This window comes from Triturus cristatus, chromosome 5_2, assembly GCF_964204655.1.
Source record: "Triturus cristatus chromosome 5_2, aTriCri1.1, whole genome shotgun sequence".
Classification (NCBI taxonomy): Eukaryota; Metazoa; Chordata; class Amphibia; order Caudata; family Salamandridae; genus Triturus; species Triturus cristatus.
Genome location: NC_140588.1, coordinates 64,316,692 through 64,343,342, shown reverse-complemented (window position 1 = coordinate 64,343,342; position 26,651 = coordinate 64,316,692). Strand labels below are relative to the sequence as shown.

The following is a 26,651-nucleotide window of genomic DNA, read 5'->3' as shown; positions in this document are numbered from 1 at the left end:
TCCACTGAGCGCCCAAAGGCTCAAAAGCACCCTGCACCCAGCCACCCGAGTGGCCCTGGCAGTGTAACTTCTACTCCTACCTACTTCCCCATTTGTCCTGAGCAAGTGACCAGGAGCCCAGCTCCCACAACCACGTGGCCTGGTAGGCAGTAGCCACCAACCAAGGGACCCCTGCCTCCCATAGGATAACATTGGGCCTAACTCACTCTGCACCCGGCTTGCCCCTGTGCCGCTGAGGGTGTAACAACTGTATCAACCTGACCCTGGGAGACCCCTGAGTTTGTGCCCAGAACCTTAACTCTACCAGTCGAGTACTTACCCAAAAGCCAATAACTCACTTTTCTTCCATAGGGTAATATTCACTGGTTTCTTCAGAAATTTCTTCTAAGTGTGGAGTTTCTAAACTTTAAAATGTTTCACCTAAAATCAACCGAGTAACGAAAATGGAAATACTCACCTGCTATTAGGAGAGATCCCAGTGCTAGATCTTGGTGCCCAGCACTGACCATGAAAAATACTCACAACTGTACTTACCACTAACCCAATTTTCTTCCATAGGAAATCATTGACACTTTTTCTGTGAAATTTCTTCCAAGTGTCGATTTTGCAAATTTATAAATGTTCCTTAAAAATCGCCTGTATAACTTAAACTCAGTTTCTCAACTGCTTACAGGTAGTACACTAGTACTGGATCCAGGATTCAACACTGACCTAGTATATATAGAGCCACTTTCCTACAAATGGTACCACAGGTACCCAGGGCACTGACCAGAGAAGGCCTCTAAGGGCTGCAGCACTTAATGTGCCACCCTCAGAGGCCCCGTACCCTGACACTCACATACTGCCTTGGCAGCCTGAGAGCCTTGGCGCAGAACAAAAAGAAGAGTCGACATGGCACACATCCCTGTGTGCCATGCACACAAACCACTGCCATGGCATACATCAGTCACCTCTCTAGCTGGGTGCCCTCTGCCAGTGGTGAGGGTACAGGTGCATGAGCCCTGCACCCCTACAGTACCTAAGACCATTCCTGGGCACTATAAGTGCAGTGCTGCCATTAAGAGTATGTGGTTCTGGGAGTTAATCATTACAAACTCCACAGCACCATAATGGTTACACTGAAGACTGGGAAGTTTGGTATCAAACTTCTCAGCACATTAAGCCCACACTGATGCTAGTGTGGAATTTAATGTAAAATGCACTGTGAGAAGCTGGCCTGGTATATGCTGTCCACTAGTTATAGTGGACACCTTGTACCAGTCCAAACAAATTTTATTGATGAATAAGTTTAAAGACCACCTTTATTGAAAGCTATCCTAATGGTAGCTGTTGTAATCTGTACAGGATGACACTTGTAGCCATGTTGTAGGTTTCAAAGCCTTCTTTATTAGTTCCAGTTCCAGATCACTTCAGACAAGGTTCAGCCACGTACCAGCTTCATCATTAGCCTATCTTAGGCCCTTGTTACAGCCTCTATGTCAGCCCATGTAACAGCCCATAACACGGCCCCACCAGGAGCAGCCTGCCTAGCTGCTCAGCCCATCTCCAACTGTCATCACTCACCCACACAGGCACCCAGGCATTCCATTCATCACAGTCACACCAACATTCCGTTACCATCTCTCACTCTGGCTGAGCAGCTAGGAAGACCTAGGCTAATTACAATTAAGTAAAACTCAGGATATAACATTATCCCTTTCCTTTTAAAAATGAAAACAAAGTTTACACTACTACAGCAAAGAACTATACACAAAATAAACCGTAATGTCCATAACTCAAGGATGCAACCAAAAGTAAAACATCACTAAAGCAAGAACAAAGCAAATTAAAGAGAAGATAGGAAAAAGCGACATATAATATAACATGCATCAACATTACCCATCCTCCCTCATGAAGATTATTACACCATATAACAACGCAGACTAACACTGTGTACTTTGGGGAAGACTTAAACTGTCAAACTAGCAGTAACCCCATCCTTCCCCCTGAACATTTGAAATACATGTAGTGAAAGGTGAACACACCTGACGACAAACACCCGAGGCCAGAAGCAGACAACAAGGGTGAACCAACACTACACATACACGTGTACCACAATATGGACCACATAGAGGATACACACAGTGAGGCGCAGGGCGACTTACACACGACCACAACTGAAGCGCAGGGCGACTTACACAGGACAACACGTGATGCACAAGGCGACTTACACACAACAACATCTGAAGCGCAGGGCGACTTACACAGAACAACAAAGAAGTGGGAAACCACCCACCAAGACCATAACCACCCTCACATAAGAGAAACTGTGGCATACACAAACAATGTACCCTTGTACATACATCAGGAATAACACCCGCTGGTATAAAGATGATAATCCATATACCTAACCCCATGTAGAGGACACTAACTGGGACTAAAACCCAACCTCACCCCTATTCCTAAGGGATAAACTGTGAAGACCCCCAACCATGAGACTAAGGTGTCCCATCTAACAACAGCATAAGCAACTGTGGCATCACGACATAAAATGAACACTAACACATCAGCAAACTATACCCAACGCCGGTGAGCGACCTCTCACCCGAGTGCTAAACTAGACATAATGTTCTTGTTCATCAACTTTGAAATTTTCACAAGTGCTACTTTGACACTCAAAAACTAAGACTGACCGCACTAAAACTAAAGAAGCAGAATACATCATCACTCCCTTGGCAAACCGGCCAGTGTTACACCATAACTGCTGGACTCCTTATGATATCACGTTTCTGCACCGACACAGAAATATGTCACTGAAATGTGTCTCCTGCTTTAGAAGCTTACCGGCAAATACAAAGTTCGGTGAAATTGACAGACTTCCTTGTAAAGTCGATGTGAAATTTGACTGTCCTCCAACCAACACCGATGAATCCATCACGAAAATCTCGCGTTTACCCAGCTTGCCAGGCGTCATAAGAAAACTTTATTGATAATGCTTAAGAGCCACGAAGAAAATGCACTCACGAAGGTGGAGCGCGTCTAACCACAAGATGGCGGCACGCTGATGCCGGATGGCTCACGGCACGCTGGAGCTCCAAAACATCCCAAAGCTGCACCCGATCGCCGCGTAGCAGTAGTGACAAGGGGAGCTCGCGACCAGAGATGCCGGTACGTTTGAGCGCGATTGCATGCGCCGCTTTTCAAACCGCAATGGCGGTTAAACTGCCAACATCATTTTGAAGCCCAAACTAAAATACAATTGGAAGCAAAATAAATAAAATTTTCAAAAATAAAACCCAAACATAGTGCCCAGAATTGCATAGACTCCAAGCGTGTACACAACAAGTACACGATCCACCGAAACCTGCAGTTTCCCACGAATTAAAGGCAGGTGACAAGCGTGTCCACTACACGTTACCAGAGACGAAGCAAATCCATTTTGCCTCAGACATCACCTCGATGCAGCGTAACAGCAAACAACACAGCAAATTCTGTTATATGTCATCTTGAGTGTAGAATCAAACTGTAGAAGTGTGGCCTGGTATGTGAAAGATACTCCTTATGAATCTCACTCGAGGTTGTAGCAAGCATGTCCCCAGGCTCATAAGAGTAGCATTTGCACAGCACAAACCTCAGGCATGCTCATCCAATAGGTTGTGGCAGTGTACAGTTCAACGTAATGAGAACTTCACAATCCAGGGCAAACACAATACTAGTACACCTCCTTACTGCAGCAGACAAGAAAAGTCTTAATTGTGCTTCTCATGTGACAACTTGACACCAGTCTTGGCAGAACCACACCGCTCCAGTGTGGTACCTGTGAATACTTCACTGAGTTGGACCACAACTCACATCTTGAACAGCCACTCCTTTACTTCACTGAGTTGGACCACAACTCACATCTTGAACGGCCACCGGATACATCCATTCGGCAGATTTAAAAGGAAGTGGTAGGGTGACACGCAGTCATTTCACACCCTAACATACAGAGCATACCTTTGGTCAAGTCCATGGAGTAAGATCAGGCAGGTCACAGATTGGGGCCGTCCGATGACAGGACACTGGTGGGGCCAGCTTGCCTTTTACTCCATACTGTTATATGTACATTTCTTTTTTTCCTTTGTAGTTGCGCTGGTTCTCACAGTTTCTTTGTAGATCTGTTCAGTCCTTGAGTACGCTTGGGTCCAAGTCCGCTCGTCGCCAAAATTCCGCCAACATTCCGTTACCATTTCTCACTCTGGCTGAGCAGCTAGGAAGACCTAGGCTAATTACAATTAAGTAAAACTCAGGATATAACAGTAGCTATGGAGAACAGCCTTCAGGCTAAATCTTGGAATGTAAAGCAGCTAGGTTTACCAGATTATAACCTCTTGAATTACTAAATGAAAGGAGAACCACACAAGGAATATATACAATATCAAATAGCTTACCTGTCGGTGGAGTTTTGCAGCTTGAAGATCTTTCTGGATTCACTATGCTGTGCATTATTCCGCGATCTGGTGGTTGGGTCCGGATTCGTAGTCTTTCCTTTTTTTTTGTAGCCCAGGTGGGTGTCGACGTCCCACCATTTGGTGCACCTCTCGTGACGTTGTCGTGCTTCCTGTGGAAGTCTCACCTTTGTCCACTTTTCTGTAGTATTTCATTCCTTCTGTTTTTCTTTGTTTTCCCCCCCTCTTCCTCCAGCCTCATCTTCCTGGCGGAGGTGGGTGGGTTCGCTAGTGAATCCAGAAAGATCTTCAAGCTGCAAAACTACACCGACAGGTCAGAAACTATTCGTTTTGCAGCATGAATCTGTCTGGATTCACTATGCTGTGCATAGACTTTGTAGCGGTTTGTTATCTTTGTGGCGGCTGGGTGGTAGATGAGCGTTGGTCGTTGAATATGTGTTGAAGCACCTTCTGTCCTACTTGTGCTTCCTTGTTCATCTGTATGTCCACGCAGTAGTGCTTGGTGAACGTGTGCACTGAAGCCCATGTTGCCGCCAGGCATATGTCCTGAATGGGCGTGTTTGCCAGAAAGCCAATGGTTGCCCCCTTCTTCCTTGTGGAGTGAGCTTGAGGCCCCTCCGTTAGCTCCTGTCCTGCCTGTTTGTGGCAGAATTGTATAGTCAGTGCAATCCATCTAGCAATGGTGCCCTTTGTCACTGGTCTACCCATGAAACTCGTTGCAAAGGACACAGAGCTGCTTAGATTTTCTGTGCTCCTTGGTCCTCTCAATGTAGTGCATCACCACTCTTCTAGCGTCTAGAGTGTGTAGAGACCTTTCTGCGCTTGAAGTTGGGTTCTGAAAGAAACTCGGTATCTGAATACTCTGGTTCATATGGAACGCCGACACGACTTTAGGCATGAAGTGCGGGTCCGTTCTCAGGACAACCCTATCCTTGTGTATCTGTATGTAGGGCTCTTGTAGCGTTAGTGCTTGCAGCTCGCTCACCCTGCGTAGCGAGGTTATGGCTACCAGAAAGGCTGTTTTCATAGTCAACATTTGCAGTGAGGCCTTGTGGATGGGTTCAGACGGCGCCTTCATAAGCTCCGTTAGGACCACGTTGAGGTTCCATGCCGGCGGCGGCAACCTCTTAAGTGGCGCGATTCTTTTCGCTCCTTCCATGAATCTCTTTACTACCAGCGACATAAAGAAACTTCCACCTTTCTCCCCTCTTGTGTAGGCTACGATCGCCGCTAGGAGTACCCTTAGGGAGGTCGAGCATAGGTTACTTTTCAGAAGGTGCGTGAGGTATCTCAGCACTGTCGAGTCCTTTGTCATTTTATTTTGCAGCCCATTTTTCCTGCACCATATTGTAAATCTTTTCCATTTCGCACTATAGCATTTGCGTGTAGTTGGTCTCCTTGCCTCTCGCAGCACTCGCATAGTGCTTGGAGGAAACTAAGGTCCGCAAACTCTAAGTCTTCAGGAGCCATGCCGCCAGGCTGAGGCTCTCTGGTTCTGGATGTAGAACCTCTCCGTTCTGCATGGAGAGCAGGTCCTTTCTTCTCGTGAATCTGTGGGGATTGCCTTGTGCCATTTCTAGAATTTGGGAGAACCATGTCTGCCTTGCCCACTGTGGTGCCACCAGGATCAGTGTCATGTTGCTGGTTCTGCACCTGTCGAGCACCCTGTGTAACAGTGGTATCGGCGGAAAAGCGTAGGCAAATGTCCTTGACCAGCTTATCCATAGGGCATTCCCTTGGGATTGCTGATCTGGTTGCCTGGACGCGAAGCTTTGGCATTTTGCATTCTGGCGTGTTGCAAACAGGTCTATTGTGGGAGTTCCCCATTTCTGGAAAAGCTTCTGCGTTTCGTGCCCATTGAGCTCCCACTCGTGTGATGCCGAGGTCTGCCTGCTTAGCCAGTCTGCCTCCACATTGTTCTTCCCTGGTAGGTGAATTGCCAGCAGGTCTATCTTGAGAGGTATGGCCCATCTCCAAATCTCCTGTGCCAGAGTGGAAAGGGGGAACGATTGTGTCCCACCCTGTTTGTTGATATAAAACATAGTTGTGGTGTTGTCCGTTTGAATCAACACTCTGGTTGTACAGGTGCTTCTGGAAGGCCTTCAGGGCTAGCAGGACAGTCTTCAATTCCAGGTAATTGATATGTCTGACCGCATCTGCCGGAGCCCACAGACCCCCTCAGTCTGAGTTTGTCCATGTGTGCTCCCCATCCCCTTTGAGATGCGTCCGTGGTGATGGTCACAGTTGGGTTTGGTGGTGCCAGGCTTTTTCCTGTAGTCATGTTGTCCCTGTTCCACCAAGCTATCTCTTCCTGCACTGCGTGCGTAACAACCACTAGATCTTCCCAACTTCCGTTTGCTTGTGACCATTGCTGTTGTAGCCATTCTTGGAATGGTCTCATGTGAAGTCGTACATTTGGGACCAGGTGGATACAGGACGCCATCATCCCCATGATCTTGCTCACTGTTCTCACTGTCAGAACTCGCCCCTTCTGGTAGCGGCGCGTCTCCTTCAGTAGGGCTGCTGTTCTCCTGTCGCTGGGCACGACCGTTCTGTTTATGGTGTTGATTTTTGCTCCCAGGAAAATCTTCACCTGTTCTGGCTTCATTGATGACTTCCCCCAGTGTAGCGAGAACCCCAGGTTCGTCAGTGTCTTTGTCACCCGTGCTGCGTGTTTCTCGCACTTCTCGCGGGTGTTTGCTTTGATCAGCCAGTCGTCTAGGTAAGGGTACACATGAATCCCCTTCCTTCGTAGGTAGGCTGCGACTGCCGACAGGCATTTCGACAATACCCTTGGTGCTGATTTCAGACCGAAGGCCAGGGTCGTGAATTGGTAATGTTCCTGGTTGATGTTGAATCTTAAAAGACTTTTGTGTCTTCTGTTTATTGGGATGTGCAGGTAGGCATCTTTGAGATCCACGGTGGACATGAAGTCTCCGTCCCTTATTTGGGGCAGCACCTCCTGTAGTGATGTCATTTTGACCTTTTGCGTTCTGATGAATTTGTTTAGGTATCGCAGGTCCAGGATGGGTCTGAGATTTCCGTCTACTTTCGGTACCACAAAGTAGTTTGAGTAGACCCCTTTGTTCCTTTCCTTGTAAGGTACTGGCTCGATGGCTCTCTTTTCGAGCAGCTTCAGTGTTTCCTCTCTGAGTTGAGCAAGCTCTTGACCTGAGCGTTGCCTTCTTTTTGGTTTTCTGTTTGGAGGCGTTCTCTCCAAGTCCACGCAGTAACCGTGTTGCATGACGTTCAGTATCCACTTGTCTGTGGTTATACTTTGCCATTCCTGCAGGTAGAGTCCCAGTCTTCCGCCTACCGGTGTTGGATGCTCGTAGGCGATTGGGTTTCGTCCCCCCCCCCGTTGTTTTTGCATTGCGCCTCACCCCTGGGGGTATGTTGGGGGTGAGCGTTCCCATGCGTGCCGAGTCACTTAGATGAGGGTTGGTCACCCCTTCGTCTCCTTTGTCCACGTCAGTTTCCCCTCCCGCGAAAGGACTGGCCCCGAGGCTGGTACTGCCAGTTCTGTTTTTGCTGACCTTGCTGGCTGTGACTGTCACCCTGCTGTCCTTGCTGGAACGTCTGGTGTGACGCTCCCTGCTGGTTACCTCCTCTACCGTAGGGTCTCCTAGTTGGAGTGCCTCTTTGTGAGAAAGTGGTTCTGTATATACTGTTCCCTAATAGGTACAGGGTGTACAGAGTCCACAGTCCCCCAGAGGCTGATAGAGGTCAAAGTTAGTTATGACCTTACTCTCAAAAGTGGTAGCTTGGTCGAGCAGTAAGGCAGTACCAGAGGACAGTGTAAAGCATTTATTGTACACACTCAGTCAGCAAATGGTTTCACACACTCTATAACTGAACTCTAGGCCAATGGTTTATATATATATAAAATATATGCTTGTTTTATTTTTAGAACCACAAAGGGAATAAAAATATACTTTCTCAGAATGAGAGGTTGAATATAAATACTTTTGCCTTAAGCAATACATTTTTGTAAACAGTCACAGTTGGTTGCAATAAACAATCCTATTTCCTAAACATAACAATGCATTGAGCTCAATGGTAAATTCAGGTTATTTGTAATAAATTACTTTTCAGATTACTTTTGGAATTCCAGGTCTGGCTCCTAGATCCAGCCCTGGGTTAGTATTCAGAATCAAGTGATGAAAGTAGACTTAATAACTGTAATGATTTTTAAATAATATTTAGCTATTTCGAAAGTTAGCACTTAGAAAATATTTCAAGGAAAACATTCAATGGATCTCTATGGCAAGAAATTCAAATTGCAGGTAGAGTACTTTATCGTTACTTTAGTAATCCAGGACTGGGTACCTAGACCCAGGACTGGGGTCCTTATCAAAAACAGGTAAGTCATTTCGTTTGCAGGAATGGTACGATTTTAGAAGAATATTTCAAATTTGCAAAAGTAGACACTTAGAAGAAATTTCACAGAAAAGCAGACAATGGTTTCCTATGGGAAAAAAATGGGTTAGAGGCAAGTATAGTTGTGGACACTTTTCAGAGTCAGGGCTGGGCACCAAGATCCAGCACTGGGAGCTCACCTAGGAGCAGGTGAGTAAATTCGTTTTTGTCACTTGGCTGATTTTTAGTGAATATTTGCAGTTTTGAAAAGTTCACACTTGGAAGATTTTTCAAGAAAAAGCCAGTCAATGTTACCCTATGAGGAAAATGAAGTTAGCGGTTTAAGGGTAAGTACTCGACTGGCAGAGTTGAAATTCCGGGCATAGACTCAGAGGTCCCCCAGTGTCAGGTAGGTACAGTTGGTTCACCCTCAGCGGTTTCAGGACGGCCGGGTGCAGAGAGAGTTAGGCCCAATGTTATCCTATGAGGGATAGGGGGGCCTTGGTTGGTGGCTGCTGTCTGGCAAGCCACGCGGCTGTGGGAGCTGGGCTCCTGGTCACTTACTCAGGGCAAGTGGGGTCGTAGGTTAGTGTAGAGAGTGCACTGCCAGGGCCACTCTGGCGGCTGGGTGCAGGGTGCTTTTGAGCCCTCGGGCGCTCAATGGAAGTCAATGGGAATGTTCCGGTTTGGAAAAAGGTTGCAAGCTCGGGGACGAGGATGCTTCAGATGCCACCACCACTTCGAGAGGTAAGTTGGGTAGTTGTAGGTTAGGTGGGTACCCCGGGATTGGGCTCAGGGGGCCGCCGGGTGCAGGGGTGCCTTTTGATGTCGGAATCTTACCCTCTTGTTGATCGCGGTTGGGGTGGCACTCTGTTCTGAGGCTGCAGGCTTCCTCCGGAATGTCGAGGGGGGTCCTTGGGTGCCGGACTCGGGGTCACAGTCGCCGTGGGGTCGTCCTCAGGGTCTTTGTTCACTCCGGCACTGGCCAGGCTTGGCTGGTGCAGAGTGTGCTGGGTTCGCGGTTCCGGGCTGCTGCCAGGGGTTAGAGATAGGTTTCTGAGTAGAGCCTCTACTCATGGGAGTCCCAGGGGCTTAGAGCCAAAAGGTAGCCAGGTCCTCCGGGGTTGGTGAGGTTGCTGGCCACAAGAGATGCCGCGCTGGTGCAGGTTCGAGAGTCGACAGGCCGGTAGGGATGGGGCCAAAGCAGTTGGTGTCTTCTCTTTTTAGCAGCTGCAGGGCAGGTCCTTGTTCTTCTTGCTCTTCTTGTAGTTTTCTGTCTGGAATCTAAGGGAGGAAGGTTCAGGGTGCCCCTAAATACTAAATTTAGGGGCGTTACAGGTAGGTGAAGGCCAGGGACCAATGGGTCTCTGTCCTGGGGTGGGTACACCCCCTATCCTGCCTCTCTCCTGTGGGAGGGGGGCAGTAGCCTAATCCTGATAGGGTAGGGCCTCCCATCTTCAAGATGGCGAGAGCCCGGAGATGTTTCACCTCGCCTCCCCCACCTGAGGGGGGGGGGGGGGGGGCAGGCTGACACATCCCCTGTCCTTGTATGGGGTTTCCGGCCAAGCTTCCCGCCAGAGTGGGGGGTTGCAGTGGCCTGGGGAAACTCCAAATGGCGGTATGCCTTTGAAGCTTCCCTTTGCTCATCCTGGGGGAGGAGACTTCTCACCTCACCCAGGATGTGCATTGTTGCAGGCCCGGGAGAGCAGGGGCTCTCCCACCCAGGGGTCCAGCAACGTGTCTGCTGTGTGGCAGCCTGGGCAGCCTCAGAGCAGACGTGGATTGTAAGTTAGCTGTAAGGGGGCATCTCTAAGATGCCCTCTGGGGTGCTTGGTACATTAAATCCCACACTGGCATCAGTGTGGGTTTAATGTGCTAAGAAGTTTGATACCAAACTTCCCAGTCTTCAATGTTGCCATTATGGTGCTGTGGAGCTCGTGTTTGACGAGCTCTCAGCACCATGTACTCTTAAATGGCAGCACTGCACTTACAGTGCCCAGGAATGGACCCGGGTACTGTAGGGGCACAGGGCTCCTGCTCCTGTGCCCACACCATAGGCGTAAGGCACCCAGCCAGAGGGGTGACTGACATATGCCTTGGCAGTGTAGGTGATGGGCATGGCACACAGAGATGTGTGCCATGTCGACTCTTTGTTTTGTCCTGCACCCAGCCACTCAGCCTGCAAGGCAGTGTGTGTGTGTAAGGGTACAGGGCCTCTGAGGGTGGCACAATGAGTGCTGCAGCCCTTAGGGTCCTTCCCTGGCCACAAGGCCCTGGGTACCTAGGATACCATTTACCAGGGGCTGGCATGTGGCTAGGGTTTGCCAATTTGGAGTTTGTGTGGTTTAAGGAAGGAACATAGGCCCTGGGCACCTGATTGGCAGGAACCCAGGGTACACTCAATCAAAGTACATTCAGCAATTTAGCAAAAAGTGGGGGCATACCATGCAAGAAAGATGGCACTTTCTCACACTGTGTAAACAACGTAAGGGCCAATTATATAAGAACACGCTCTCTCGGAGCATTAGTGGTTTGGAAAAGTCCTTCAGATGGCCTAATTTTAAAAAGCTAACGTGACCTGCATGCGTTTGTCTAATGTACCTGTAAACGCCGCTGGTTGCAAGTATGCTGTACCTGTGCCGTCATAATGCACTCCTTGGGAGCAGCCAATCAGCAGTAAAAGCCGCGAGACAGGCGCAGCATTAATACATCACACACCTCGGAGGCATGAAAGCAGGCTTTTATTGCATATTAGTGCCCTCACTGTAACAATTCTCATTGGTCAACCCAGGGATTGCAGCTTCTGATATCAGCTTAATACAGGATGGCCCTGCCCAGCGTCAGCAGCAGGGGTTTGGTACCTATTATGATTCTCAAGGGACTGCCCAAATTTCTGGGGACGACTATAAACATTTTGCCATCTTAGTCCGTAATTCTTTGATCTTCTCTCTCACGATTCAATGACTTTGTAGACTTTCCCCCCCAAAATCCCCATACTTTCCCACGAATGATGAAACGAGCCTTTTCCAGCTGTGGCAAGCCTACATAAGTATCACACCCAAGTGCAGACTGAGTGCAGGTTAAAGTACATTTACAGCTCTCAATTTGCAAGGGTCCCATTGTGGAATGACTTGTTTCTGAGTTTCAAAGTAGACCCCCCCCCCCCCCCTCACCCCCCCCTCCCCCCTTGCATTCAATGGTGAAGCCATGACTATGACAGGCATCTATCTTTGGTAGCTCTGTTAGCAGAGAGGTCAGACATTGAACGGGCACAAAATGAATGGTAGGGCATGCACAACACTTTGGCGCCAGCCTGAGAGAACGGGGGGAGGAGACCAGAGCAGCAGCCGGACAAGGGAACCGAGAGCAGGGGGAGAGGACGCCATTAACACCACCGCCTTTCTCCGAGGTCAAGCGGAAATGCCTCGGAGAAACGCAGCAGTGTTTTCAGATTCGGGGGCGTGTTTTTCTTTCTCTCCTCTTGCTATTGGCTGGAATGTTTACATTCCAGAGGAGAGAAAGAAAGTAAAAAACACACCCCCGAATCCGAAAAAGACGGGGCTTGTTTGGAGAGACAAAGCTCTTCTCCAATGGCTGACCAGTATTTCAGAGGCCAGCCAATGGAGAAGAGGTAAAAAAAAAGGGGCGGGTGTGAGAAAGTGGGTTTCTGTTGCAGTAACCCCCCCTTTTTTTTTTCCTACTAGCTGATGCACTTTTCCTTGTTGTGCCCTGGGCTCCTGCCAATCAGGTGCCCAGGGCCTATGTTCCTTCCTTAAAACACACAAACTCCCAATTGGCAAACCCTGGCCACATGTCAGCCCCTGGTAAATGGTACCCTAGGTACCCAGGGCCTTGTGACCAGGGAAGGCCTCTAAGGGCTGCAGCACTCATTGTGCCACCCTTAGAGGCCCTGTACCCTTACACACACACACACTGCCTTTGCAGGCTGAGTGTCTGGGTGCAGGACAAAACAAAGAGTCGACATGGCACACATCTCTGTGTGCCATGCCCATTACCTATACTGCCAAGGCATATGTCAGCCACCCCTCTGGCTGGGTGCCTTATGCCTATGGTGTGGGCACAGGAGCAGGAGCCCTGTGCACCTACAGTACCCAGGTCCATTCCTGGGCACTGTAAGTACAGTGCTGCCTTTTACAAATACATGGTGCTGAGAGCTCGTCAAACACGAACTCCACAGCACCATAATGGCAACACTGAAGACTGGGAAGTTTGGTATCAAACTTCTCAGCACATTAAACCCACACTGATGCCAGTGTGGGATTTAATGTACTAAGCACCCCAGAGGGCATCTTAGAGATGCCCCCTTACAGCTAACCTACAATCCACGTCTGCTCTGAGGCTGCCCAGGCTGCCACACAGCAGACACGTTGCTGGACCCCTGGGTGGGAGAGCCCCTGATCTCCCGGGCCTGCAACAATGCACATCCTGGGTGAGGTGAGAAATCTCCTCCCCCAGGATGAGCAAAGGGAAGCTTCAAAGGCATGCCGCCAGTTGGAGTTTCCCCAGGCCACTGCAACCCCCCACTCTGGCAGGAAGCTTGGCCGGAAACCCCATACAAGGACAGGGGATGTGCCAGCCTGCCCACCCCACCCCTCAGGTGGGGGAGGCGAGGTGAAGCACATCTCCGGGCTCTCGCCATCTTGAAGATGGGAGGCCCTACCCTACCAGGATTAGGCTACTGCCCTACTCCCACAGGAGAGAGGCAGGATAGGGGGTGTACCCACCCCAGGACAAGGACCCATTGGTCCCTGGCCTTCACCTACCTGTAACGCCCCTAAATCTAGTATTTAGGGGCCCCCTGAACCTTCCTTCCAGAGATTCCAGATAGAAACCTACAAGAAGAGCAAGAAGAAAAAAGACCTGCCCTGCAGCTGCTAAAAAGAGGAAGACACCAACTGCTTTGGCCCCAGCCCTACCGGCCTGTCGACCCTCGAACCTGCTCCTGCTCCAGCGCGGCATCTCTTGTGGCCAGCAACCTCAAAAACCCCGGAGGACCTGGCTACCTTTGAACTCTGATTCCCTGGGACTCCCATGAGTAGAGGCTCTACTCGAGAAACCTATTCCTAACTCCTGGCAGCAGCCCGGAACCGCGGACCCAACACACTCTGCACCAGCCAAGCCTGGCCAGTGCCGGAGTGGACAAAGACCCTGAGGACGACCCCACGGCGACTGTGACCCCGAGTCCGGCACCCAAGGACCCCCCTCGACATCCTGGACGAAGCCTGCAGCCTCAGAACAGAGTGCCACCCCAGCCGCGATCAACCAGAGGGTAAGATTCCCGACGTCAAAAGGCACCCCTGCACCCGGCGCCCTGCGGCCCCCTGTGCCCAATCCCGGGGTACCCACCTAACCTACAACTACCCAACTTACCCCTCGAAGTGGTGGTGGCACCGGAAACATCCTCGTCCCCGAGCCTGCAGCCTTTTTCCAAACCGGAACATTCCCATTGATTTCCATTGAGCGCCCGAAGGCTCAAAAGCACCCTGCACCCAGCCGCCCGAGTGGCCCTGGCAGTGCACTCTCTACACTAACTTACTTCCCCACTTGCCCTGAGTAAGTGACCAGGAGCCCAGCTCCCACAGACGCGTGGCTTGCCAGACAGCAGCCACCAACTAAGGCCCCCCTATCCCTCATAGGATAACATTGGGCCTAACTCACTCTGCACCCGGCCGTCCTGAAACCGCTGAGGGTGAACCAACTGTACCTACCTGACACTGGGGGACCCCTGAGTCTATGCCCGGAATTTCAACTCTGCCAGTCGAGTACTTACCCTTAAACCGCTAACTTCATTTTCCTCATAGGGTAACATTGACTGGCTTTTTCTTCAAAAATCTTCTAAGTGTGAACTTTTCAAAACTGTAAAAATTCACCAAAAATCAGCCAAGTGACAAAAACGAATTTACTCACCTGTTCCTGGGTGAGCTCCCAGTGCTGGATCTTGGTGCCCAGCCCTGACCCTGAAAAGTACTCACAACTATACTTACCTCTAACTCATTTTTCTCCCATAGGAAACCATTGTCTGCTTTTCTGTGAAATTTCTTCTAAGTGTCTATTTTTGCAAATTTGAAATATTCTTTTAAAATCGTACCATTTCTGCAAACGAAATTACTTACCTGCTTTTGATAAGGACCCCAGTCCTGGGTCTAGGCACCCAGTCCTGGATTACTAAAGTAACGATAATGTACTCTACCTGCAATTTGAATTTCTTGCCATAGAGATCCATTGAATGTTTTCTGTGAAATATTTTCTAAGTGCTAACTTTTGAAATAGCTAAATATTATTTAAAAATCATTACAGTTATTAAGTCGACTTTCATCACTTGATTCTGAATACTGACCCCAGGCTGGTTCTAGGATCCAGACCTGGAATTCCAAAAGTAATCTGAAAAGTAATTTATTACAAATAACCTGAATTTACCATTGAGCTCAATGCATTGTTATGTTTAGGAAATAGGATTGTTTATTGCAACCAACTGTGACTGTTTACACAAATTTATTGCTTGAAACAAAAGTATTTATATTCAACCTCTCATTCTGAGAAAGTATATTTTTACCCCCTTTGTGGTTCTAAAAATAAAACAAGCATATATTTTATATATACAAATCATTGGCCTAGAGTTCAGTTATTGAGTGTGTGAAACCATTTGCTGACTGAGTGTGTACAATAAATGCTTTACACTGTCCTCTGGTACTGCCTTACTGCTCGACCAAGCTACCACTTTTGAGAGTAAGGTCATACCTAACTTTGACCTCTATCAGCCTCTGGGGGACTGTGGACTCTGTACACCCTGTACCTATTAGGGAACAGTATATACAGAGCCACTTTCTCACATTGGTGGATCAGCGGTGGGATACAAACTTGCATTTGTTGGACTACTTGGTTACCATCTGATCACACGACAGAACTCTTAAAAATTGCCTTTAGAATTCTGATTGGTTTTTCCAAAATTACTAAAAGTCTTGCTAGGGCCTTGCTTAAGTCCCATTAGAATTTTAGAAAAATAAAAGTCACTATAGTCAGGTTAGAATGTCTCAAACAAACCCAGCTATTAGTGATAATAATAACATGGACCTGGTGGAGGAGCTCGACCTCACACCTTACTTACACTTGTCTTTCAAGGAATTGAGGTCCTTATGTAAACTCAAAAATTTACAAATGGGTCAGCATCCAACCAAACAAGGGCTCCAGGAGCTCCTGGCTGAGTATGCTAAAGACCACCCATCTGAACATGGTGATGGCCAGTCAGATGAGGAAAGGGAAACAGGGGAGGAAGACAGCAACCTCCCCATACTATTCCCTAGGGAGGAGATGGCACCCATACCCTCCAACTCAAGACATAGCATCTGGGCACCTAGAGACCACACAGGTGGCTCTGGTCCCAGAGACAACACTGGGGGTCCCCCCAGTGAAGAGGACAGCCTTATGAGGCTGGCCAAAAGAATAGATCTAGAGTCCAGGCTCCTGGCTCTAGAAAAGGAAAGGAGAGAGATGGGTTTAGCACCCATCAATGGTGGCAGCAATAATAAAAACAAGGATAGGGAGGAAACTTCTGACCTTAAAATCCCCAAAGGGATTGTCCCTAAATTTGAGGAAGGTGATGATATCACCAAATGGTTCACAGCCTTTGAGAGGGCTTGTGATATCAGGAAAGTAAAGAAACCTCTCTGGGGGGCACTCCTGTGGGAACTGTTCTCTGGTAACTGCAGGGACAGGCTTCTGACTCTCTCTGGGCCAGAAGCAGGATCCTATGACCTCATGAAGAAAGCTCTGATTGAGGGATTTGGATTCACCACTGAGTATAGAATTAGATTCAGGGGGGCTCACAAAACCCAGACCCAGTCCTGGATTGATTTTGTAGATTTCTCAGTGAAGACACTGGATGGTTGGTTAGCTGGACATGGTGTGCAGGATTTTACTGGATTGTACAATTTATTCATGAAGGAACATATTTTGAGTAACTGCACAAATGAAAAGTTGCATCAGCATTTGGTAGACCTAGGTCTAAAATCCCCCCAAGAATTGGGAAAAAGAGCAGACCACTGGGTCAAGACTAGGGTGACTAGGATGTTCACTGGGAGGGACCAGAACCAAGGGGTCCCAAAACCTCCCCAGAAGAAAGAGAGTGAACCCCTTGTGGATAAAAGAAAGGAGTCCCAGGTAGCCCCCCAAAAACCTGACCAGGAGGGTGGGCCCCAAGACACCTCACAAACTAAACCAGGGTACCAAGGTAAGAATTGGGATCCCAACAGAATATGGTGTTTCAACTGTCAGAAGGCTGGACACCACACCCAGGACTCTAGCTGTCCTAAAAATAAGGTTCCTAGTACAGCTCCAGGGGTGACTAGTGTGCCCCAGGGGTTGCCAGTGTAGCTTGGGAGGGAGGGTCCTCAGATGAGGAAGTCCTCCTAGCTTTCAACTGGGGAATGGGCCCAAGAAGCAAGCTGGAGATCCCAGAAGGAAGTAGACACTTCCACCACCTACTGGTGAATGGAATCCCAGCCACTGCCCTGAGAGATACCTGTGCCAGTCACACTGTGGTACATGACAGGTTGGTATTCCCACACCAATATGTCTCAGGGGAAACAAGAAGGGTAAGAACTGTCCCAGGGGGAGTCACTGTTAGGCCTGTGGCTATAGTGCCCCTAGCCACAGCTGGGTCCCTTAGATGGAGGAAAGTGATAGTCAGTAAAAACCTCCCCCTTGATTGTCTCTTGGGGAATGATCACTTAGATGTGGAACTGAGCCAAAGAGAGGTGCTGGCCCAATGCCAGGCCTCGCCCAAAGAACCTGTGGGGGCTCAACCTGCAGTCAGTGCAGCTGAGTCCCAAAAGAGTGAGAAGAAACAGGGTAGGAAAGGTGGGCAACTGTTAGCCACAGTTCCAGAGAGCCAGGGAGATGCTATCCCAGTAAGGGAAAACTCCCACAATGGCACTGGTAAAGCCCCCCCTAGCCAACAGCAAGACCTGACTAGTCAGGCAACTGTCCAGCCTGAATTAGTGGCTCCTCAGGTGGCAGAACAAGGGGTAGAGGAGGGGTGTTCCCTACCAAGAGTAGGGACCCCCTATCCTCAAACAGACCAACAGCCAGGACCCAAAGAGAACTATAAAATAGCCCCCTCACTTGCCAGTCAGGAGCTAAAGGTATGGTACTGGGCACTGACAGCTGTCAGCAGCCTCTGCTGGGTGTTAGCCTTCATGGCAGCCCTATCCTTGGCATGGTGGCCTAACCCCCTGCCAAATAGCAAGTCAGGCCCCCTGACCTTATTGGTCATGGTGGGGTTGCTCAAGCTGTGGGTAGCCTCTGTGGGTAAGCTGGGCCTAGCCCTGGCTAAGTTAGAAACTACCGAGGTATACACCTCTAAACCCAAAATAGAAAGATGGGACCAGGACAGTAAAAGACAAGGAGAGGAGCCTTGGGAGTTAGGTCCTAAAACTAATAAGACAGGCCAGCTCCCCAAAGGGATTGACCTAGGCAGAAGGATGTAAGGCAGAGTAGGCCCTGCAACTTTCAAACCACTTCCCCAACTCTTCCTCGCCTGAAAGACTAGGTAGACTCTCCCAGCTTTGGCAGAAGTCTCCTGGCCTTTGGGCTGGGGGGGGCTTGTGTGAGAAAGTGGGTTTCTGTTGCAGTAACCCCCCCTTTTTTTTTCCTACTAGCTGATGCACTTTTCCTTGTTGTGCCCTGGGCTCCTGCCAATCAGGTGCCCAGGGCCTATGTTCCTTCCTTAAAACACACAAACTCCCAATTGGCAAACCCTGGCCACATGTCAGCCCCTGGTAAATGGTACCCTAGGTACCCAGGGCCTTGTGACCAGGGAAGGCCTCTAAGGGGTGCAGCACTCATTGTGCCACCCTTAGAGGCCCTGTACCCTTACACACACACACTGCCTTTGCAGGCTGAGTGTCTGGGTGCAGGACAAAACAAAGAGTCGACATGGCACACATCTCTGTGTGCCATGCCCATTACCTATACTGCCAAGGCATATGTCAGCCACCCCTCTGGCTGGGTGCCTTATGCCTATGGTGTGGGCACAGGAGCAGGAGCCCTGTGCCCCTACAGTACCCAGGTCCATTCCTGGGCACTGTAAGTACAGTGCTGCCTTTTACAAATACATGGTGCTGAGAGCTCGTCAAACACAAACTCCACAGCACCATAATGGCAACACTGAAGACTGGGAAGTTTGGTATCAAACTTCTCAGCACATTAAACCCACACTGATGCCAGTGTGGGATTTAATGTACTAAGCACCCCAGAGGGCATCTTAGAGATGCCCCCTTACAGCTAACCTACAATCCACGTCTGCTCTGAGGCTGCCCAGGCTGCCACACAGCAGACACGTTGCTGGACCCCTGGGTGGGAGAGCCCCTGATCTCCCGGGCCTGCAACAATGCACATCCTGGGTGAGGTGAGAAATCTCCTCCCCCAGGATGAGCAAAGGGAAGCTTCAAAGGCATGCCGCCAGTTGGAGTTTCCCCAGGCCACTGCAACCCCCCACTCTGGCAGGAAGCTTGGCCGGAAACCCCATACAAGGACAGGGGATGTGCCAGCCTGCCCACCCCACCCCTCAGGTGGGGGAGGCGAGGTGAAGCACATCTCCGGGCTCTCGCCATCTTGAAGATGGGAGGCCCTACCCTACCAGGATTAGGCTACTGCCCTACTCCCACAGGAGAGAGGCAGGATAGGGGGTGTACCCACCCCAGGACAAGGACCCATTGGTCCCTGGCCTTCACCTACCTGTAACGCCCCTAAATCTAGTATTTAGGGGCCCCCTGAACCTTCCTTCCGGAGATTCCAGATAGAAACCTACAAGAAGAGCAAGAAGAAAAAAGACCTGCCCTGCAGCTGCTAAAAAGAGGAAGACACCAACTGCTTTGGCCCCAGCCCTACCGGCCTGTCGACCCTCGAACCTGCTCCTGCTCCAGCGCGGCATCTCTTGTGGCCAGCAACCTCAAAAACCCCGGAGGACCTGGCTACCTTTGAACTCTGATTCCCTGGGACTCCCATGAGTAGAGGCTCTACTCGAGAAACCTATTCCTAACTCCTGGCAGCAGCCCGGAACCGCGGACCCAACACACTCTGCACCAGCCAAGCCTGGCCAGTGCCGGAGTGGACAAAGACCCTGAGGACGACCCCACGGCGACTGTGACCCCGAGTCCGGCACCCAAGGACCCCCCTCGACATCCTGGACGAAGCCTGCAGCCTCAGAACAGAGTGCCACCCCAGCCGCGATCAACCAGAGGGTAAGATTCCCGACGTCAAAAGGCACCCCTGCACCCGGCGCCCTGCGGCCCCCTGTGCCCAATCCCGGGGTACCCACCTAACCTACAACTACCCAACTTACCCCTCGAAGTGGTGGTGGCACCGGAAACATCCTCGTCCCCGAGCCTGCAGCCTTTTTCCAAACCGGAACATTCCCATTGATTTCCATTGAGCGCCCGAAGGCTCAAAAGCACCCTGCACCCAGCCGCCCGAGTGGCCCTGGCAGTGCACTCTCTACACTAACTTACTTCCCCACTTGCCCTGAGTAAGTGACCAGGAGCCCAGCTCCCACAGACGCGTGGCTTGCCAGACAGCAGCCACCAACTAAGGCCCCCCTATCCCTCATAGGATAACATTGGGCCTAACTCACTCTGCACCCGGCCGTCCTGAAACCGCTGAGGGTGAACCAACTGTACCTACCTGACACTGGGGGACCCCTGAGTCTATGCCCGGAATTTCAACTCTGCCAGTCGAGTACTTACCCTTAAACCGCTAACTTCATTTTCCTCATAGGGTAACATTGACTGGCTTTTTCTTCAAAAATCTTCTAAGTGTGAACTTTTCAAAACTGTAAAAATTCACCAAAAATCAGCCAAGTGACAAAAACGAATTTACTCACCTGTTCCTGGGTGAGCTCCCAGTGCTGGATCTTGGTGCCCAGCCCTGACCCTGAAAAGTACTCACAACTATACTTACCTCTAACTCATTTTTCTCCCATAGGAAACCATTGTCTGCTTTTCTGTGAAATTTCTTCTAAGTGTCTATTTTTGCAAATTTGAAATATTCTTTTAAAATCGTACCATTTCTGCAAACGAAATTACTTACCTGCTTTTGATAAGGACCCCAGTCCTGGGTCTAGGCACCCAGTCCTGGATTACTAAAGTAACGATAATGTACTCTACCTGCAATTTGAATTTCTTGCCATAGAGATCCATTGAATGTTTTCTGTGAAATATTTTCTAAGTGCTAACTTTTGAAATAGCTAAATATTATTTAAAAATCATTACAGTTATTAAGTCGACTTTCATCACTTGATTCTGAATACTGACCCCAGGCTGGTTCTAGGATCCAGACCTGGAATTCCAAAAGTAATCTGAAAAGTAATTTATTACAAATAACAATGCATTGAGCTCAATGGTAAATTCAGGTTATGTTTAGGAAATAGGATTGTTTATTGCAACCAACTGTGACTGTTTACACAAATTTATTGCTTGAAACAAAAGTATTTATATTCAACCTCTCATTCTGAGAAAGTATATTTTTACCCCCTTTGTGGTTCTAAAAATAAAACAAGCATATATTTTATATATACAAATCATTGGCCTAGAGTTCAGTTATTGAGTGTGTGAAACCATTTGCTGACTGAGTGTGTACAATAAATGCTTTACACTGTCCTCTGGTACTGCCTTACTGCTCGACCAAGCTACCACTTTTGAGAGTAAGGTCATACCTAACTTTGACCTCTATCAGCCTCTGGGGGACTGTGGACTCTGTACACCCTGTACCTATTAGGGAACAGTATATACAGAGCCACTTTCTCACAGCGGGTTAGAGCCCCACTCCTAACAATAAATCTCGGAGCGAGACTGCGCAAGCGCAGCCTTCGAGCAGAGACCTAAAGAGCACCCTGGGATTGTTAAAGCAAGCCCCTGTCTACTCATAAGGGATACCTAGACTCTACACAATATACCTCTTTTTGGTATATTATATGAAGAGACAGCTTCCTACAAAATGCTGTGCATTATGCCACCATCTACTGGTTGGTTCCAGGACTTAGTCCTCTGTGTCCATTTTTGGTTGTTGACTTTCAGAGTCTATTACCACTTGGAGTGTCCCCGTCACCTCGTAGTGTTGGCCGCCCCATCCAGGAACCCTCCATGCACAATCACCATCTTCAGGGTCTTTTCTCATCTTGGAGACTTTATTTGCACCTTCGTTCCCCCCCCAAGTGCTCGCTTTTAGAATTGTATTTTTGTCAATTACTATTTTAGTCATTTTTTTCTTTCTACAGTTCGCTGCAAATAATCACAGCTGATCGGGAAAGTAAACAATGGCGGCCACATGGCTGGCCAACTCTTACTCAAATATAGCCGCTTATCCGCATTTATATTAACACGGGCGCTGCACTTTAGGTTGAAGCACGGCGCCCGCTGTTCCACTATGCTGACCGCTCATCTCTCCCGCCTCTCCAATTTTCTTGCCAACACTGGTTGCACTTTCTCCTCTATGCTGCTACTGTAGGAAGCTGGCTCTGTATAGACTATACCAAAGAAAAGTATAGTGTGTCCAGTGGATCCCTAAAGGCTTACAGAGGTTAAAGTAGATAATACCTTACTCTATTTGTGGTAGTGTGAGCGAGCAGTAAGGCTTTATCAGAGGGGAGTGCTAGGCATTTATTGTACACAGATAAGAAATGATTTCACACACGAAGACTGAACTCAGACCAATTGTTTGTATAAAAAAAGATTTTTGGTGCATTTTATTCTTAGAACCAAGCCAGACTGGGTGCAGGTAAATAAAATAATACTTTTCTCAAGTAATACAGGTGAATGCAGTTGAATGCAGTTACAGGTAGGTCAAATGTCCAGAAACAGTTGAAATTACTTTTTGGTTACAATGCAATTACTTTAAGTTACTTTTCCGATTACTTAGTGTGATATGCATAGATATCACACTGGGACATTTCCTGGATAAAAGGCGAGTAAAAGTTTATCAAAAAACTGTTTCTCAGGTTTCCATACAAAACATACTCAACCCGTTTTTCAGAGTAAAACAGTTAATGCAATCCTATAGTGAAAAATCGGTTATCGTTTTGCAGGCAAGTAAATGGTCTTGAGGGTTGAGTTTCTGGGGACTAACTATGTGGTGCCCTAAATCTTACTTCACCAGAGGGAGCCTTATGTAAGTGATGGACTCTAATCTTTTAGATACCTTTTCAAAGATAATTATGGAATCAACCACTAGATTTGCAGCACATTCAAAGTACGTGTGCCCAGAGCCTCAAATTAAGGAGAGGACATTTTCGATAAACAATCACCAAAAGAAAAGACGACAACAAGATAGACCAAGGATTAAATTATCAAGTTTGAAAAAAGGAGAATAGAGAAAGGTATAGAAAGTTGTAAGGACATGCTGGAAAGTAAGAATAGTGGAAGGAGGACGAGGGACAGAAGTTAAGAGATTTAAGTGGTGAAGGATGATACTTATTAATGAATGAGGATGGTAGTTTCATGGCTTACTCCTCTGGTTCTTGCAGTGCCATGGGTAACAATGTAAGGCTGAGGAGTAATGCAGATTTTAGGAATTCCAAAACAATGATCACAGTTTGACTTGTATGATACCTGGAGGATTTAATGATGGTAACAGTGGTGGGATAGCTGGCGTAAGAGGTTCAGCACCACTCCTTACTCTGGCGACCTTCTCAGCATGTGCCTAGAAATACAAAATAAGTCTGTTAAATTGTTTTTTTGTATGTGTAGGATGGCAGCTAATAAACCAAAACAGTTTACTCATCAACTAAATAAATGAAACATATACTGCAACCACAACACTATCTTTCAACTTGCAATCAAAGGAGGACTAAGGGTACTTGAATCAGTCAGTTGTTACTGGGTAGTATCCTGTTGGAAACTAGTTTACAAGTGGCACCTGTGAGAAAGTGGCTCTGTATATACTGTTCCCAAATAGGTACAGGGTGTACAGAGTCCACAGTCCCCAGAGGTTTGGCAGAGGCTAAAGTTAGATATAACCTTACTCTCTAAAGTGGTAGCTTGGTCGAGCAGTAAGGCAGTATCAGAGGACAGTGTAAAGCATTTGTTTCCCACACACTCAGCCAGCAAATGGTCTCACACTCTCAATAACTGAACTCTAGGCCAATGGTTTATATATAAAAAATATATGCTTGTTTTATTTTAGAACCAACAATCGGTATTAAAATATACTTTCTCAGAATGAGATGCTTTATATAAATACTTTTGCAATATGCAATTGACTTTTGTAGAAAGTTACAAGTGGTTGCAATAGGCAACACAATTTTAAACACAAGAATACATTGAGTTCAATGGAAGTTTCAAGTTATTTGCAACAGATTACTTTTAGGATTACTTTTGTGTGAGAAAGTGCCATCTTTCTTGCATGGTGTGCCCCCACTTTTTGCTGAATTGCTGAATGTACTTTGACTGAGTGTGCCCTGGACTCCTGCCAATCAGGTGCCCAGGGCCTATGTTCCTTCCCTAAAACAAACCAAACCCAAATTGGCAAACCCTGGCCACATGTCAGCCCCTAGTAAGTGGTACCCTAGGTACCCAGGGCCTTGTGACTAGGGAAGGCCTCTAAGGGCTGCAGCACTCCTTGTGCCACCCTTAGAGGACCTGTACCCTTACACACACACGCTGCCTTGTCAGGCTGAGTGTTTGGGTGCAATACAAAAACAAAGTCGACATGACACACATCCCTGTGTGCCATGCCCATCACCTACACTGCCATGGCATACATCAGCCACCCCTCTAGCTGGGTGCCTTATGCCAATGGTGTGGGCACAGGAGCAAGAGCCCTGTGCCCCTACAGTGCCCAGGTCCATTCCTGAGCACTGTAAGTGCAGTGCTGCCATTTAAGAGTACATGGTGCTGAGAGCTTGTCAAACACGAGCTCCACAGCACCATAATGGCAACACTAAAGACTGAGAAGTTTGGTATCAAACTTCTCAGCACATTAAACCTACACTGATGCCAGTATGGGATTTAATGTACCAAGCACCCCAGAGGGCATCTTATAGGTGCCCCCTTAAACCTAACCTACAATCCCCGTCTGCTCTGAGGCTGCCACCCAGCAGACATGTTGCTGGACCCCTGGGTAGGAGAGCCCCTGCTCTCCTGGGCCTGCAACAATGCACATCCTGGGCGAGGTGCTAAATCTCCTCCCCCAGGATGCCGCCTCTGTGAGCTTCCCCAGGCCACTGCAACCCCCCACTCTGGTGGGAAGCTTTGGCCAGAAACCCCAAATAAGGACAGGGGATGTGCCAGCCTGCCAACCCCACCCCTCAGGTGGGGGAGGCGAGGTGAAGCACATCTCCGGGCTCTCGCCATCTTGAAGATGGGGAGCCCAACCCCATCAGGACTAGGCTACTGCCCCCCTCCAACAGGAGAGAGGCAGAATAGGGGGGTGTACCCACCCCAGGACAGGGACCCATTGGTCCCTGCCCTTCACCTACCTGTAACGCCCCTAAATCCTGTACCTTCCTTCCCCAGATTCCAGATTAGAAACTACAAGAAGAACAAAGACCTGCCCTGCAGCTGCTGAAAAGAGGAAGACACCAACTCCTTTGGCCCCAGCCCTACCGGCCTGTCGACCCTCGAACCTGCTCCTGATCCATTGCGGCATCTCTTGTGGCCAGCAACCTCACCAACCCCGGAGGACCTGGCTACCTTTTGGCTCTAAGCCCCTGGGACTCCCATGAGTAGAGGCTCTACTCAGAACCTATCTCTAACCCCTGGCAGCAGCCCGGAACCGCGAACCCAGCACACTCTGCACCAGCCAAGCCTGGCCAGTGCCAGAATGGACAAAGACCCCGAGGACGACCCCACGGCGACTGTGACCCCGAGTCCGGCACCCAAGGACCCCCCTCGACACTCCTGAGAAGCCTGCAGCCTCAGAACAAGGTGCCCCCCCAACCGCGATCAACAGAGGGTAAGATTTCCCGACACCAGAAGGCACCCCTGCACACGGCGCCCTGCGCCCCCCTGTGCCCAATGCCGGGGTACCCACCTATCCTCCAACTACCCAACTTACCTTTCGAAGTGGTGGTGGCACCTGAAGAGTCCTCGCCCCCGAGATTGCAGTCTTTTTCTAAACCGGAGATTTCCCATAGAAATCAATTGAGCCCATTTCCAGATCTCCTGTGCCAGGTTGGATAGGGGAAACTATTGTGTTCCTCCCTGCTTGTTGATGTAGAACATTGCTGTGGTGTTGTCCGTTTGTATCAACACTATCTGATTGTACATCTTCCTCTGGAAGGCCTTCAGGGCTAGCAGTACGGTTATCAATTCCAGGTAGTTGATGTGTTTGACCGCATCCGCTGGAGTCCACAGACCTCTCACTCTGAGCTTGTTCATGTGTGCTCCCCATCCAATCTGGGATGCGTCTGTGGTGATGGTCACAGTTGGGCTTGGAGGTGACAGGGGCTTCCCTATAGTTGTGTTGTCCCTGTTCCACCATGTTATCTCTTCCTGCACAGCGTGCGTTACAACCACTGGATCCTCCCAGCTTCCGTCTGCTTGTGACCATTGTTGTTGCAGCCATTCTTGTAATGGTCTCAATGTGTAGGCGTACATTGGGTACTAGGTGAATGCATGACGCCATCATACCCATGATCTTGCTCGTTGTTCTCACTGTCAGAGCTCGCCCCCTCTGGTAGAGACTCGTCTCCCTCAGCAGGGCTAACGTTCGTCTGTCGCTGGGCATGAACGTTTTGTCTATGGTGTTGATCTGCGCCCCCAGGAAGATTTTCACCTGTTCTGGTTCCATTGATGACTTCCCCCAGTGTATCGAGAACCCCAGGTTTGTTAGTGTTCTTGTCAACCGCTCTGC

At 48.9% G+C, this 26,651-nt stretch overlaps 1 protein-coding gene across 3 annotated transcripts in view; it reads right to left on the bottom strand.

Annotated features, from left to right (window-relative positions):
• Positions 1 to 26,651, bottom strand: part of LOC146822665 (uncharacterized) — a 550,662-nt gene that overhangs the window by 116,945 nt on the left and 407,066 nt on the right. For all 3 annotated transcript variants that reach the window (XM_085606858.1, XM_085606859.1, XM_085606857.1), the window contains one exon: positions 23,408 to 23,498. In XM_085606858.1, the coding sequence (XP_085462984.1) occupies positions 23,408 to 23,498 (91 nt within the window). The remainder of the gene's footprint in view (positions 1 to 23,407; positions 23,499 to 26,651) is intronic.